The sequence below is a fragment of the Oikopleura dioica genome, chromosome 1 (assembly GCF_907165135.1).
Source record: "Oikopleura dioica chromosome 1, OKI2018_I68_1.0, whole genome shotgun sequence".
Lineage (NCBI taxonomy): Eukaryota > Metazoa > Chordata > Appendicularia > Copelata > Oikopleuridae > Oikopleura > Oikopleura dioica.
In genome coordinates, this window is record NC_137291.1 from 4,313,554 (window position 1) to 4,329,533 (window position 15,980).

Sequence of the window (15,980 nt, forward strand, 5' to 3'; positions counted from 1 at the left end):
AGGATTTTGGGAAATCCAGGATTTGGGAAATCCAGGATTTTGGGAAATGCGGGAGCAGCCAAAATTCTGCGTTAATTTTTCTGCTCATTCGGGCTTATTTACGAGCTGTCGAATGGCCCCAAATTTCTCGCCTAATCGCCTCTCAAAGTATTTTCTTTTCAGAAATTTATCGATTTTGCATGAAGAAGAGAAAAAGGTTGAAAACTGAAATTTTTGCTCGATTTCGACGATAGAAGATATGCTCATCAGACGACTGGCAGTGAAATATGGACAGCTCTTTTTGGGAATTTTCTTTGGAATCGCAGGAAGAGTATTTTTATTAATTTTTTTCATGAATGAATTTGATTATTTAAAACTTCATCAAAGCCAGCAAATTCTTCACCACTTCTTCAAAATCGTCTTCACACAACGCCGAAGAAGCTCCCAACTACTCCAAGCTGCCAATTTTAATCAACGGTGAAGCTGAGAATCAAATAATCGGCATCAGAAATGACGAAAGCGATGAGGTCTATTTCCCATGGATCTGGGTCAAGTCGTTTTTTGATGTCTTTGGCGATTTCGGCGGCGAGAAAGACCAGTTTGTCTTCAAAAATAGCTACAGGTTCGACTTTCTCCACCCAAAAAAAATTAAACTACTTGTGTTAGCGAAATGAACTACAAAGGTGACAAAGAATACACCCCGAACTCGTCCTTCATGACTTTCGAAAACTACCGCGTCGAGTCCCGAGAGCGAGTGAAACTCATTTCCGGCGTCGAAGGTAAAAAGCTGACAAATGAATGATTTGAAATCCGATTTTCCATCAGGTGTTCCGTTTTCGACACAGTGGAGCCCGGAAGGATACTTTTACCCGGTTCAAATCGCGCAATACGGACTGGCAGCGTACTCGAGGAACGTCACAACGAGTAGCTATGATTCGCAATCCTACACTCCTTCTGTAAGTTTTAACTCTTCATGGTAGTGGGGGATGGAGTAGTCGACCGCTTCCCAGGAGGACTAACCTTCTGTCCCGATTCGGGACTCCCGAAACCCGGACAGATTCCCCCTCCTCTCTTTTGTCCCCCTTTCAACCAACTTTCTTAGTGCGGCTCTAAATTTGAACAGGACCTCGACCCACCCTGTTCAATCAGCACTTTCCAGAAACATTCCAACAGCTATCTCACCGTCTGTTACGAACAACTGCTTCCAGGATCGTCGATAATCGTCGATCACAGTCCGCGTATTTCCACTTCTGACTCGAAGGAGCGAACAGGAAGAGTCGAAATTCATTACATCGCGAATAAAGTGCCAGAAGAAGTTCCAATGATCGAAAAACACGAGAAACGGGGCTACGCGGCGCTGATTGTGATTGGAATCGGGGAAAGAAATGAACCAGGTAAAGATCTTCTCGATTTCAATGATAATTCAAGTCATTCTTTAGGCTGTATTTCACGAGACATCCTCAACGACGCCCTGAAAGGTCTCGGAAAACGAAATCAAAAATCTGTCCGTCGATTTCGCGGGAAAATGGACAGAATCAACTCGATTCGCTTCGAAAGAGAGGGAATTATCAAATCTGTTAAACTGGCGAAAACTGGATATTTGGAAGAATTCAAGAACGCAGCTATTTGGCTCAGAGATCATCAGACGGAAAATGGGACCTGGCCGATAGATGTTGGCAAAGAAAGGGTTGATTATCCCGATGTAAGTAAAGTTGCTTTTCAACAAAGAAAAACGCTCTTTTCAGCTGGTTCCTGGCTGGACATCAGCGATGGCACAGGGGCATGGGATTTCGATGATGGTCCGCGCGGCCAACTCTCTCAACGACCCGTCTTTTTGGGTTTCCGCTGGGAAGGCTTTGGAACCCTTCAAGAAGCGGCCAAAAGACAAAGGTGTTCGAAACCTGGTCTTCGACAAACACGTCTGGTACGAGGAATATCCATTTGAAGACGGCTTGTTTGTGCTCAACGGATTTATTTACTCGCTAATCGGGCTGTACGACCTGGCGGAGAGTGAAAACGCACCGCCGACGTTGAAATTTGAGGCTTCGACGCTTTTTGAGGAAGGATTGCTCTCGCTGAAGGTGTGTTTCTGAAGATTTGAACGCGACAAATATCATTTTGTTCCATTTTCAGACGCTTTTGCCGCTTTTCGACGCTGGAAAAGGATCCTTCTACGATCTCGGTCACGTGGTCAAGAAGACAAGCCCGAATCTAGCTCGCTGGGATTATCATACAGTTCATGTTCAACAGTTGCGCTTGCTCAACTCTTTTCTGGTCGGTTTCTAGCTCCTTTTTATTGAAAACGAGGATTTTCAGGACGACCCAGTTATTGAATCATTCGCTCTGCGCTGGGAAGAGTACACGAAAGGAAACTACGCTTCACACAATTAAAATACCCTGTTTTCGGAAGGGTTCCTCTCGTGGTCATTTCGAGAAATGTTCCTCTCGTGGTCATGCACCTCTCGTGGTCATATTCCTCTCGTGGTCACGACGTAGAGACTTGCGATCACGGAGCATTTTGATGATAAGTTGGGTCTCCAAGCATTTTTTCAAGGATACTATGAGAAGGTCAATTTGATTGAGTTAAATTTTCAATAATTTCAAATAAAAATATGTTTATTTATTTGCACAAACCAGAAGAAATTCTCTTTAGAATAAGAGGCAAACGTATGAGAGATCTATAATTATCTTTCTTAGGTTTTTCGATTAAAAAAATTGTTTTCATCAATTCATCTCGATTTTTATTCATTTAAAAACTTAATTTATGACCTCTTATTATAAATATATAAAGCGTGTGAGCACTATCTTTGAGGAAATTCGGGGGAAATTGGGAGACCCTAAGTTTCATAAGCCGGTGAGTAATGACCACGAGAGGAATATGACCACGAGAGGTGCATGACCACGAGAGGAACATTTCTCGAAATGACCACGAGAGGAACCCTTCCCCTGTTTTCTTTACTTCTGTATATTTAGAATTGTACTTCAAAGATGAAATGTTTTCCTGTCTTAGTGCGTTACCTCAGTTTTTGTGTAAAGAAACGCCTGCCATCTGTCCTGCCTTCTTCAAGAGCTTCTCATGCTAGAGATTTTAAATAAACGATATTATTTCAAAAAGAAACTTGTGCCTGCTTGTTTTTATTGAAACTCAAGCAACTTTTTCTGAAACAAAATATTCAGGAATTCAAAGAAAAATACAGTTATTTAGGGCATTTGCAGTTCTTTGATTTCAAATTAGAATTTATTTGAAAATTATAGATTTTCAAATTTCCTTCCACAAGAATTCGTTCCGCTGTAATTTCCTAATTGCATAATCAAAACAACCAACGAGCCGTCAAAAATGTTCAACTCACTGAGAAAAAAACGTAACCCAGTAACTTTCGCTAATAGAGCGGAAAGCTTCTCTCGTCTGTATAAAAAGAGACGATAGCGCATCTTTCAAGAGCAAATTTGCAAGGAAAAATGAAATTACTTCTATTTTCAACCTTTTCTCAATCTTTCGGGATCGAGTTAGATTTGACTTGTGAGCAGAGAACGACAATTTCCGGCTTAACTTGTCAGCATTGGTCCTCTCAAACGCCCCATCCTCACGAGTTTTCGCCAGATGTAACCTCAAAATATTCGATTCCAGATGACAACATCTGCCTATCACTTCATTTTGACGAGCCCTGGTGCTTTACTACTGACGAGAATGTCCGATGGGAAGCCTGCTTTCCCTGCGAATCAGATTCTGATGAATCATCAACTGAAGTGCCTCCTGGAACAACGGATCTCCCTCAAACTACTGAAGCATCAACACAGGTTCCGACGACAATAATGACCCGACCAGCGATTCAATGTGAAGATCCGGCAGTTACAGTGGATGATTCATGCGTTCAGGAATAGTCCTTGAAAAGAGCTTTTGGCCCTATCTCAGGTTTTCTTTTGGAAAATCAACAAGGACTCCTTTAAAGATAACCTCGACAAAAGAACTCTTTGCAATGTCTTCCGGCACCGATATTTCTCTTTCATTCACGATCCCTGGAGACCTGTTTTCTTCCTCCGCATCTGTTTTGATTGAATTTCCGGGAACAGTGCACAATGTCGACTTTTTCGGAATTTCTGGCGCCGAGGCGCAACGATTCGATTTCAAGCGCTTTCACATTCTCCTCTCGGACGACTTCGATTCTGAGAGTGAAGTTGAAATCATCGGCTTTCTCGCTGGTTCAAACACTGATGGCGAAGAAATTCATGTCTGCGCCTCTGGCGGAAATTTCAAAGAAAGCTGCTCTTCCGAAGAGTCGGAGGACCAAAATCCCTGTCTAACAGAATGCTGGACTTATGATGACAACTCGGGGAGCTGCTTTGTTTCGCCCGATTTCGTCTCTGTCAGCTGTGGGCTGGCGAGTTTGAGTGTCGAATATGATGCCTGTGTTTTTCCGGAGAATTATGATAGCTGGAGCTTGGATGGTTTTTCATCAAGGTTAGTTTTTTTCTTTACAAGTTATGAATTTTCTTATTCAGAATTCTTTGCGGTGGAAACTCAGACACAGTTTTGTCGAAGAACTTGACCTTCTCGGAAGGAATCGACTGCGGCTTTGAACCATTTGAGACAGAAGAAACCCTCGGGCTGCGAAATACAGTCGAGGCTTTTCATCAATGGGACTCGGAGGATATTCTGAATCTCGGAGAAGTGAACTGCGAATACTCGAGAAATTTGATCATCAAAGACGATATACACAAGCAGCTCGAGACGAATAATTATACAATCGATCCGGAAACGATTCACAATTTTGCAACGAATTTGCGGCTGACTCCGTCGAAGAATGAAGTCGCTATTGGCGAGATGGTCACTTTCGCTCTTGAGAATTTGGGAGAAGAGCTTTTCTTTGACTATCATTTTACCAGCTGTTCTGGAGGTAAGGAAACACCAGATCGATACGACCAAAGGCCTTTTTAGAGTGTCAAACGAGCCAATACGAGTTCTTCAACTTTGAAAATCCATGCGTCGAAAGCGTCATCAACTTTTCCCTTTTATCGCCCATTTCATTCGAGCTTCAACACTTTGTTTTTGTCAATTGCGACTCGTTAACTGTTGCTTGCGTCGTTCAACTTTGCGTTGATCAATGCCCACAAGTTGAAACTTGCTGAAACGAAAAAATTATAATAAAAAAATAATGCCCGATGGCTAAAAATAAAGCACTGTGAGCAGGCTGAAAATTCATGAAATTGCAAAAAAAAGAAGGGTTTTTTTCCATTTTCAAACCTAGTTGACTTGCCAAGTGGTGTCATTTTTTGAATGCAGAACTTCTATTAACGAAACGCTTCTTGACATGTTATTGCTTCTCTTGAATTCCACGCTTTGGTCAGTTTAGTTTTCCGTTCCTAATCGATCCGACGAAAGAATAATTCGGAAAACATGACTTAACACCTGAGCCAAAGAATTTTGTTCAAAAATTTTGTGACTTGTAGCTTAGAAGCGGCGTTATTTAGCGCTCAAAAGGACACGTGTTCTGTCTATTATTTCAAAATTTATTCATAGAAAATTAAAAAAAATTTGAAATTTAACTTTTCGAATGTTCTCGAAGAATTCGATCCTTTTGAATCCGTCCAGAGCCGTTAGCATCTCAAGCTCATTTATCCGAGGGCCCGTTTTTTAAATAAAAGTTGCGCAAGAAGCTATCTTTCAGCGTTCACTCACTACGTCAATAAAACGAGCACGAGGAGAAACAATAGTTCGGAAAAGCCTTTATTTCGCCACAATTTACGGGAGACATTTAAAGAGATCATCATTTCCAAAGAAATATGCCACAAGAGATTGACTTTTTCTCGTTATTACACGACTCGGAAATTGCAACAGATAAGAATGAAAATGAAGACGAAGAGAATTTTCCAGGTTTGAACATAGGGCATTTTTAATGGAAAATTTCCTTAAGGGTGTCCCTAAGTTAACGATGATCGTCCCCTTTTAACAGTTTTTGCATCTCAAATACCTGTCTCTATAACTGCACTATCGACAAAACTGTTAAAATAGGGGACGATCTTCGTTAATTTTTGGATACCCTTAAGAAAATTTTCCATTAAAATACCCTAAAAGAGGGACTGTATTTGCGAGTTTTTCCGGAGGAATGGAGTCTATTCTTTTTTTGAAAAAGCGGAAATTTGACTCAAAAAAGTCGACTTAGAACTGGGGTCGGCAACTTGCCAAGGAATTTCGTGGCAAGACAAGGCAAGGCAAGTTACTTGCCATGGCAAGTTGATGGCAAGGCAAGTACTTGCCATGGCAAGCTAGGAAAATGGCAAGTTCTGGCATGGACATTTTTTTTGTTTATGTTCGAATTTAAGACAAGTTTTGTTTATGATATAGAAATATATATTGTATTTGCTTACAAAAATAGATATATGAAAATCTTATAAATTATTCATTCTTGATCGCCTCTTTGAATTCTTCGCTTGTGGAAAACTTGATCATGTTTTCTATCGTCTCTGTCTTCAAACTTGATCTTTCCTTGGACATAAAAATAGATGATTTCGAAAACACCCTCTCCAGTGCACTGCTTGAATCCATACTTCCTCGAAAAAGCTAAATATCATAAGAAGTATATATCTAGGGATCGAACGCAAATCACCACCGGGGCACCCAAAAATTTTTTTTCTGAACTTATGAATGAAAAAATGGGTTTTGAGACTCAGGCTTTTCAGATATGAATTTTAAATTTTCATAGGTGCTGTAGTTTTTGAGTTATCACTCTTTGAAAAATAAAGAGAGAAGAAGAAAAGAGCCAATTAGATGCGCGCAGCGCGGAGAAGTGTCACGCAAAGGGTGGCGCTCCGGGGCGAGAAGCTTTTGCCGCGACGCGTTTCGAGTTTTCGCTGCGAGTGAGCCCGCGCTCTAACCAATAGAAAATCGAAAAAAGAATGACCAGCGAGGATTCGAACCCGCCTCGCTAAGAAAGCTTGATCCTGCCAGATACCAACTGAGCCAACAACACTTGATGTTGATATCCAATATGGATGGGATTGAATAAATTTTCTGAATGAAAAAACTAAAATTCAATTAGTAAAATTTTCAGTAACCCGTTATTATAACTTTATTTTTTTACTTTCAAGCTTCAAAGCAAGGCCAATCATTTGAATAAAGATACAGTTTTTACGTTTTTTTAGTTCTAGTCCATATTTGCCGCGTATTTATGTCTTCTTATTTCACTTTCTTTGATAGTCAAAAAGAATTTCCGATTATGGACTTGCTATCGATTCTATTCAAGTTTTTTTTTTGCAGAAAAACACAGAAGCTTTTCTGAATGAATTCCTTGATCAGTAAATGAATCTTGAAAGGTCAAAGTTCTTTGACGAGCTACCTTCGGTGACTTATCAAGAGCTTCAAGTTTCCTTGTTCAACGAGTCATTGGACAAGGCACAGGTTTAATTCTCCGCGGATCTGTTGATGACTCTTGACAACGAAGAAACGGATGAATCAAGCGAGACAGAAAGGAGCAGTATCATCACAGCGAATATCGAAATAATCGCTAGGATTTGATACCTCAAGCCGATGGATATTCTCACCACGCTCATTCCAAATCTCAAATTTAGAGTTTCAATTTGCAATGCGAGTATCATAGCCACATTTTCTTTTATATCAATTTGAATTTTTATTTAAAAGAGAAATATTCAAAAACAGACAATATTCTTTTCTTCTTTTTCAAAAAATAAAAAGGAACGCATCTTATTTTCAAAAATATTTGTTTTTTGAAATGGCTGATTCAGGCCACAATGGACATTTCTAGGTAGTTTTGAGAAAATTTCGTTAGCCAAGGAGATAATGGTGCGCCATTGAAATTGACTTAAAAAAATGAAAATTACACCCTTGTTATTTCGGAACATTTATTCATCAGTTTTAAACAGGGCTGGCAAATTAGGGTCCCGCAAGCCGCACTAATTTGAGTTAGAACCCTATTGTTAGAACCCTAACTCTCAGGTTGGAAAAGCCGCTAAAATCGTCCTAAAAGAGACGCGCGCTTATTGGTCCGCAAATCATGGCGGGTCATTCGTTTTTCTTATCCATTCAGCTCCATTCTTTTTTCAATCTTCAACCAATTTGTCCTCCGCGCCTGGTGGGAAGCGCGCGCCGATAGGATGATGAAAAAGAGCCTCCTAAATAGTGCGGTTAGGGCGGCGATTCAGTCCTAATAGACGAAAAAATATCAAGGAAAAAAATAGGACGGGTAGGACGGGGATGCCGCACTAATTCGCACTAATTTTGAGTTAGAACCCTAACAATTTTTCGGTAGTGCGGCACTGGGCTTGACACCGCCTTGATTGAATGAACTGATGATGGCACTGGGCTCGACGCCGCCGTAAATGAATGAACTGATGATGGCATTGGGCTTGAAGCCGCCTTGATTGAATGAACTGATGATGGTACTGGGCTCGACGCCGCAGTAAATGAATGAGCTGATGATGGCACTGGGCTTTACGCCGCCGTAAATGAATGAACTGTTGATGGCACTGGGCTTGACGCCGCCTTGATTGAATGAACTGATGATGGCACTGGGCTTGACGCCGCCTTGATTGAATGAACTGATGATGGTACTGGGCTTGAAGCCGCCTTGATTGAATGAACTGATGATGGCACTTGGCTTGAAGTCGCTTTGATTGAATGAACTGATGATGGTCCTGGGCTTGAAGCCGCCTTGATTGAATGAACTGATGATGGAACTGGGCTTGACACCGCCTTGATTGAATGAACTGATGATGGCACTGGGCTCGACGCCGCCGTAAATGAATGAACTGATGATGGCATTGGGCTTGAAGCCGCCTTGATTGAATGAACTGATGATGGCACTGGGCTTGACGCCGCCTTGATTGAATGAACTGATGATGTTACTGGGCTTGAAGCCGCCTGGATTGAATGAACTGATGATTGCACTTGGCTTGAAGTCGCTTTGATTGAATGAACTGATGATGGTCCTGGGCTTGAAGCCGCCTTGATTGAATGAACTGATGATGGCACTGGGCTTGACACCGCCTTGATTGAATGAACTGATGATGGCACTGGGCTCGACGCCGCCGTAAATGAATGAACTGATGATGGCATTGGGCTTGAAGCCGCCTTGATTGAATGAACTGATGATGGCACTGGGCTTGACGCCGCCTTGATTGAATGAACTGATGATGTTACTGGGCTTGAAGCCGCCTGGATTGAATGAACTGATGATTGCACTTGGCTTGAAGTCGCTTTGATTGAATGAACTGATGATGGTACTGGGCTTGAAGCCGCCTTGATTGAATGAACTGATGATGGCACTGGGCTTGATGCCGCTGTAAATGAATGAACTGATGATGGCACTGGGCTTGACGCCGCCTTGATTGAATGAACTGATGATGGCACTGGGCTTGAAGCCGCCTTGATTGAATGAACTGATGATGGCACTGGGCTTGACGCCGCCTTGATTGAATGAACTGATGATGGAACTGGGCTCGACGCTGCCGTAAATGAATGAACTGATGATGGAACTGGGCTCGACGCCGCCGTAAATGAATGAACTGATGATGGCACTGGGCTCGACGCCGCCGTAAATGAATGAACTGATGATGGCACTGGGCTTGACGCCGCCTTGATTGAATGAACTGATGATGGCACTTGGCTTGAACCCACCTTGATTGAATGAACTGATGATGGTACTGGGCTTGAAGCCGCCTTGATTGAATGAACTGATGATGGCACTGGGCTTGACGCCGCTGTATATGAATGAACTGATGATGGCACTGGGCTTGACACCGCCTTGATTGAATGAACTGATGATGTCACTGGGCTCGACGCCGCCGTAAATGAATGAACTGATGATGGCATTGGGCTTGAAGCCGCCTTGATTGAATGAACTGATGATGGCACTGGGCTTGACGCCGCCTTGATTGAATGAACTGATGATGGTACTGGGCTTGAAGCCGCCTTGATTGAATGAACTGATGATAGCACTTGGCTTGAAGTCGCTTTGATTGAATGAACTGATGATGGTCCTGGGCTTGAAGCCGCCTTGATTGAATGAACTGATGATGGTACTGGGCTTGAAGTCGCTTTGATTGAATGAACTGATGATGGCACTGGGCTTGACACCGCCTTGATTGAATGAACTGATGATGGCACTGGGCTCGACGCCGCCTTGATTGAATGAACTGATGATGGCACTGGGCTGGACGCCGCCGTAAATGAATGAACTGATGATGGGACTGGGCTTGAAGCCGCCTTGATTGAATTTAATGATCATGGCACTAGGCTTGACGCCGCCGTTGGCGGTTACTCGGCTGCTGATTGGCTTGTCAACCAAGGCCAGGTTTCTGATTGGTTGAAAATTTTCAAGCAAAATTTGTCGAAATTTTTTGTCGACCAAATTTTGATTTTTTTTTCGAAAAAAGGATGAGAATCGATTTTTCTCAAATTTATCAGTCCAGGGCACTATGTGAAAAGGCAATTCACATGATTGGAATTTTCAAAATCGTACATTTCATGGATCGTATTTGTCGCAGAAAATAGCCGAAAATGACCAAAAATCGGAAAATGATTACTCGAAAAAACCAAAAAACAAGATTTCAGCTTCTCTTTGACGCTAAATTACGATAGTTTTTCCGCCAAATAATTTTTTTCAGACCTAGTTGCCCACATTATTTCAAGCCTTTTTAACCCATTTTCGATTAGAAAAAGGAAGATTTTTCGGAAAAATTTGCGCTTATTTTGTCAAAAGAAGTCTGATTCTCGACCAACACCCCCTTAAAACTGATCCATTTGTACGTGAAAACATTTGGACAAATTCGCCAAAAATGGCCAATTTCGAAAAAACATTGGAGACCCCCTTAATCGAGAAAAATATTTTAATAATAAGATGCGTTCCTGCTTCTTGGGTCGGTGGATGTCGGAAATCGTTCTTGAGGATTGAAAAGGAAGAAAAATCAGGTGGAGTTGTTTTTGCGTCATCATCATCATGAGAGCGAGAGAGTTGTCGGTGGAGTTGTCATCTGAATGGACAGGCTTCGAAATTGCGCATAAAAACCAGCATCATTTGACATCGTTGATATGCCTGAAGCTTCATGTAAGCACACTTCCTGACTGAAGCTTACTGACCTTGTGATTGCTCGGATTCTTGTGCTCGATTTTCAACAAATTCCTTGACGGTGGTGTTCCTTGATACGGCTTGAATCGCTGACCAAGTTGACATGCGAAGAAGCAGACTCATGAGGTTTGAAACGCTAGAATGATTTGTCAAATACAGTTAAATCAATCAAAAGATAGTACCTGTCGAATTATCCTCTATCAGTACATGTAGGAAGCACCACGATGATAGTATTTCATCAAAAATTTGTTTTTTTTCTCTATATTTTTCGATTCTGAATGGAAAGAAGCAAAAAGAAACATTTTGCCGGCATTTCTATTCATCTAGAGAAAATCTGCTAGTTTATCTGTTATTACTGTCTTGAAGACAGCAAAGTTCTAACAATTATTCTGTCTTCAAGACGACAAAAATAAAAGAAGCGAAGATAAATATTTGATATGTAGGTACAAGAAGAAATGTCCTCATCAGTTGTGCCTCATGGTGCGGTGGTACCGTACTAGGCCATGGCCCGCTGATCTCGAGTTCGAATCCCGCTCCAAGCATTTTTTTTTGCGTTTTTTAAGGGCGCTGAACGAATGAGTCATACTTGCGAAGTACAAAAAACGCAAGCGCAGCCACGCGCCGTCGATTTTGAATATTTTTTCTTCGAAAATCCCCTTTTCCAATGCTCATTAACCTGCTATTATTGGCGCAAGATTGCGCGTCAACAGAAAGCCATTGAAACCGACAGTTTCCGGTAAACCGGAAGTTGAAGTACAATATGATTATCATATTTGACATCAGCATATACGATTTACTATTTTAATTTTTAATATTAAGGGCATATAACTATTATAAAAAATGCCCATTTTGATTTGCGTTCGATCCCTATATATATCTAAGTCTTAGAAACGTGTACTCTTGAAAACTTTGACCGCTAATTGCGTAATTATGATATCGTATTTTGACGGAGGGGCCCTTAAATCGACCTCTTCAACTACTTAGTATATAACAGTCTAATGATAAGATTCAGAATAAGACTAATGCCCAACTTTCCAGTATAGAATCAAGTCAATTTTAGTCCCTGAACTGAATGAAGATCAACTGGCTTCTTTAAAAGACAAAATCCAAGAAAGACTTGAAGTTCAATCTTGCGAAGATGGAATTCGCCGGGCTTGCATGTGCAAGTACCACAAGTACTCAGAAGAAGAAGAGATTTTGTTGGAACGAGAAACTGGCCAGACCAAGGTTGAGCTAGCCGCCTGCAGGTATGAAGAGAATCAATAGAGAAAGTTAAGGCTTTTTCAATATCTGACTCAGATTTTTTACATGGGAAGTGTCTGGAACCGTATTAAAAAAAATTTTTTATCTCAGTATCGATCGCAAAAAAAATTAACAAAAAACCATAAGGCTCAACCAACCGCGCTGCTCGGACCTTTTTCTTTTGTGGGTGGAGATTGAATCTTAGATACCTTGCTCATTAGTATAGTCAGTTCTTTTGTAGCGATCAAGGCAATTCTTTTTCTTAAAAAGTCAAAAATTAATTAATATCAACAAAAAAAGACTAAATTTCAGCCATGCTGTGTACACACCTGGAATCACGAACTCCGGAATCATCCTTCTCTGCGATCCAATGAACACCGAACTCATGGGTTCCCGATTAATGATGCAGCAACTCCAAGAAGCGGGCCACCACGTGATCAAACCCAATTTATTCCAGGTTCCCTCGCTTTTCCGATAAAATGAGTCAAAATTCGTTTATTTTCTTTAGTCGCCAGATTTGCATATAGATTTTATGAACGCGATCGCTTCGTATTTTGGCAGAAGCGAAGGAATCAAGAATATTCCAAAACCGGTGGATTTGAGTCGAAGATTTTTACTCAATCAAGGTTGCGCGACGATCTCTTTAATAGGAACGGGCTGGAACTTGTTTCGACCAAGGGAGCAATTCGCGACCGCTAATTATGTCGCAAATATTTACTTGGCCGAGAAATAGTTCTTTTTTAAGCCCGCGAAAGGAATCTGCTGGGGCGGCTGCCTCGTCCAGGAAATACTCGCCACTGACGACTCTTACGCAGGAAAGCGTGCGAAACTCATTTAACGTGAATTTTAATCGCGGTGGAAGAAGAATTAATCAGCGCATTTTTTTCGAAGCGGTATTTCTTCCTAGTGCTTCTTAGAAATTTAAAAATTCAAGAAAATTTCATTTCGAATTCGGCCCCAAATTATAACGTCTTTTTTCCTGAAATCGACGAAATTAATCAACTTACGGAAGTTATCGTTTGGCAGCCGATAATGAGAAAGAATAATACACGATGTTTAAGAACGCTGAAAAAGGCGGAATTTCGATTGATGGACTTTTCTACCAGAAGGATTTTGCAGCTCTTTCTCCGTCACTTTTTCTGATTGGGAATGACAAAATAAGGATCAGGTTTATTTTTTTTATGACAAAAAGGACCTGAATTTCGGCTTACATTGGGATGATAAGGGTCTAAACTTTTAATTAACGGAGAAAAATAAGGGTGTCACTATGATAAGTTTCGAAAAATGTTTTCAGGCCAAAAGATCACTTTTTAACTGTTAGTGCCATCTTCACCGCCGCCTCAAACAGAGTCGAACGGTATATGTATCTCTTGAAAATTCTAGAGTTTCGGGTACTTCCGGTCAAATTTACGAAATTCTAGTATTCCGCTGCCGTTTTTGATACAAAATCATCTATGTTATATTTTGGAAAAAAAAAGCTGCAGCCAAATGACCATTCTTGATATCTACCACCTTAAGTCAAAGCTTAACATAATCTTAAACCTGAAAAAGAACAGATCAGCATTTGATGATGAAAAACGTCATGTGGAATAATAATGTTTGTAAGTATTTACGAGCCCCAATTTATCCCATTTTAACGGAGTCCTTCTATTGAATGTTTGTGATTATTTTAAAGATAGATCGAATTTTTCGACTTTGAGAGTCTTATTTTCGTTCTTGAGAAACTTCTTTAAATAATTTCTCCAATCTAAGAACCTCAATATTTTTCCTAAGATAGCGGAATTCCCGTTCCATTTTCAAATTCGCTTATTTTCGCACGTTTTCGCGATGTGGTTTTTTGATAAGCTTAGCATAATAACGTTTTCAATCGCCTCAATTTCGTTAGCCTTAAAATTCTCATGTTCAGACCCGTGGGAAGTGATCCTCCACGATTTCCCGCTGGTGCATGGATGGTTCGCCAAGATCTTTGCCTGTCAGGAGCATGGGATGTCTGAAAACATCGAAGTCTGCACAAATCGACAGAAGGAATTTGCTAATATGTGCGCTCATGCTAAGGCGACGGCTAATGATGTAAGTATTTTGCGAAAAAAATCATCCTCATTAGTCGAAAGAGTTCAATTTTGAACACTTGAGTCCACGATAAACCATCGAAAATCGTAAAAATGACGTAAAATTCGAGCGTTAAATCTGATAATCACTTCTAAAATGAGCCGTGCTTTTCTGGAGGATATAATTTTGGGCCTAAATTTTGGCCGACACAAATTCAATTTTAATTTTTTTTTGAAAGCATGACGTCAGCAGCGAAAATGAGGGACTTCTTGAGTTATAATTTTTATCTTGAATTAAACCACCTATTCAGTATTTACAAAATATTTTAGTGTATGGGGAAAATTCTCGATTTTCTGGCCCAATTCGCCAATGAAGCTCCAGTTGTCTTTTCCGGATCAAAATCTACAAGCGCGAGAACTCACAATTTCTCCCCAAATCGAATGAGCCCCAATTCTACTGGACTCAACTCTCCTTTCTCGAGCAACCTGTCTCAGGATTCTTTCTAGACGACGTTTGGGAGGAAAACTGGTTGATGAAAACAAGCATAGATAGAAGCTATCTTTTTATTCATAATCAAAAAACTGACAATCGTTGTTTATTTACTTATTTTCTTTCTCTTTTATAAATAAATAATGAACGGATAATTAACGCGATTTCTAAATAAATGAAGAAGAATAGGAGAGTTTTTATCTCATGGCTATTTCATTTGAAGATATTCGACGCATTTCTCTCTTGCGCCCTCTGAGCGCTCATGATCGCGAGTCGCGCCATTCGCGTGGTATAAAAAGGAGCGATTGCGCTTCCAGAGCATCTCATTTTTCAGATAACGAAAAATATAAAACCAACTAAAAATGAAACTTTTTGTTGCCACCTTCGCCCTCGCTTCCGCCTTCGAAGAAGGATCTGCTGCTTGGCGACAATGGAATGATCTTGAGGATCGACGAGCTGCTTTTGGACAGTAAGTATTCTCTATTTTACTTGAAAAAGTTACGAAAAGCAATCAAATTTTAAAACAAAAACTTATTTTTCCCTTTCAGAAAGCTAACTGAAATGGACATGGCCCGATTCGCCGACCGATTTGACGGCTTTGTCGCTAAGGGCGTCTCCAAAATCCCCCTCCACAAGACCGATGTCGAAGGCTGCGTCAACGTCTGGGGCATTGACACCGAAGAAAGCGACGATTTCAACCCTGAAACCGCCACTGTCTGCGAGTACGCAAGAAAGATCGGTCGATCGTATTTGCGATGGACTCAGAAATTCTTGTGCTTGGACTCTTTTGACCGAAAAGGTGTCAGCATCAAAAAGCGAATCACGAATCGATTCAACAGAGTTATTTCTTTCTCGAGAGCTCAGGATTTCTGCAACGAGTAATTTTAACTGTATTATCACTAACTGCACATTGATTTATCTGAATAAAAGAATACAAAAAAATAATGAATTTTCGATTAAACAAATTTAAAAATGACTTTTGTTACCTAAGTTTTCAGATGAAAGTTTCAAAAAAGAAATGAGAGAGCAACAACTTTCAACAAAATTTTGCATCTATTTCGAATAGTAGGGGCTAAGGCACACGAAAACCTGAGTCAGGGCGCTAAATAAATCAACATGCAAAGAAGCTGAATTTTAAAA

General features: G+C 40.7%; 5 protein-coding genes and 1 long non-coding RNA gene across 6 annotated transcripts; 5 read left to right on the top strand and 1 right to left on the bottom strand.

Moving 5' to 3' along the window:
• Positions 1-353: 353 nt before the first annotated feature.
• Positions 354-3,097, top strand: LOC145711671 (D-glucuronyl C5-epimerase-like; the record flags this gene model as incomplete). The annotated part of the gene is made up of 8 exons (XM_081789359.1): positions 354-601; positions 646-758; positions 805-935; positions 1,082-1,373; positions 1,419-1,681; positions 1,725-2,060; positions 2,113-2,253; positions 2,296-3,097. Coding segments are annotated over 8 exons (1,599 nt in total), but the record flags the coding sequence as incomplete, so codon positions are not given.
• Positions 3,098-3,438: 341 nt separating this feature from the next.
• On the top strand, positions 3,439-5,132 carry LOC145709681 (uncharacterized). The gene is made up of 3 exons (XM_081787384.1): positions 3,439-4,438; positions 4,480-4,874; positions 4,916-5,132. Exons 1-3 carry the CDS (start codon positions 3,846-3,848, stop codon positions 5,104-5,106), a joined length of 1,179 nt encoding a protein of 392 aa, XP_081643510.1. The 5' UTR covers positions 3,439-3,845; the 3' UTR covers positions 5,107-5,132.
• A 535-nt stretch (positions 5,133-5,667) lies between these two features.
• Positions 5,668-13,035, top strand: LOC145711672 (uncharacterized). Its single transcript, XM_081789360.1, has 4 exons — positions 5,668-5,851; positions 12,121-12,307; positions 12,615-12,759; positions 12,811-13,035. Exons 1-4 carry the CDS (start codon positions 5,761-5,763, stop codon positions 13,033-13,035), a joined length of 648 nt encoding a protein of 215 aa, XP_081645486.1. The 5' UTR covers positions 5,668-5,760.
• Positions 10,718-11,322, bottom strand: LOC145709808 (uncharacterized). The gene is made up of 3 exons (XR_014134942.1): positions 11,243-11,322; positions 11,072-11,196; positions 10,718-11,027 (listed from the first exon to the last, which is right to left on the bottom strand). It is a non-coding gene; the product is annotated as an uncharacterized LOC145709808 (long non-coding RNA).
• A 799-nt stretch (positions 13,036-13,834) lies between the features above and the next one.
• On the top strand, positions 13,835-14,985 carry LOC145709789 (uncharacterized). The gene is made up of 3 exons (XM_081787497.1): positions 13,835-13,903; positions 14,209-14,372; positions 14,681-14,985. Exons 1-3 carry the CDS (start codon positions 13,870-13,872, stop codon positions 14,855-14,857), a joined length of 375 nt encoding a protein of 124 aa, XP_081643623.1. The 5' UTR covers positions 13,835-13,869; the 3' UTR covers positions 14,858-14,985.
• A 188-nt stretch (positions 14,986-15,173) lies between these two features.
• On the top strand, positions 15,174-15,769 carry LOC145709771 (uncharacterized). Its single transcript, XM_081787473.1, has 2 exons — positions 15,174-15,309; positions 15,389-15,769. The coding sequence occupies exons 1-2, from the start codon at positions 15,203-15,205 to the stop codon at positions 15,720-15,722; spliced, it is 441 nt and encodes a 146-aa protein (XP_081643599.1). The 5' UTR covers positions 15,174-15,202; the 3' UTR covers positions 15,723-15,769.
• The last annotated feature ends 211 nt before the right edge of the window (positions 15,770-15,980 follow it).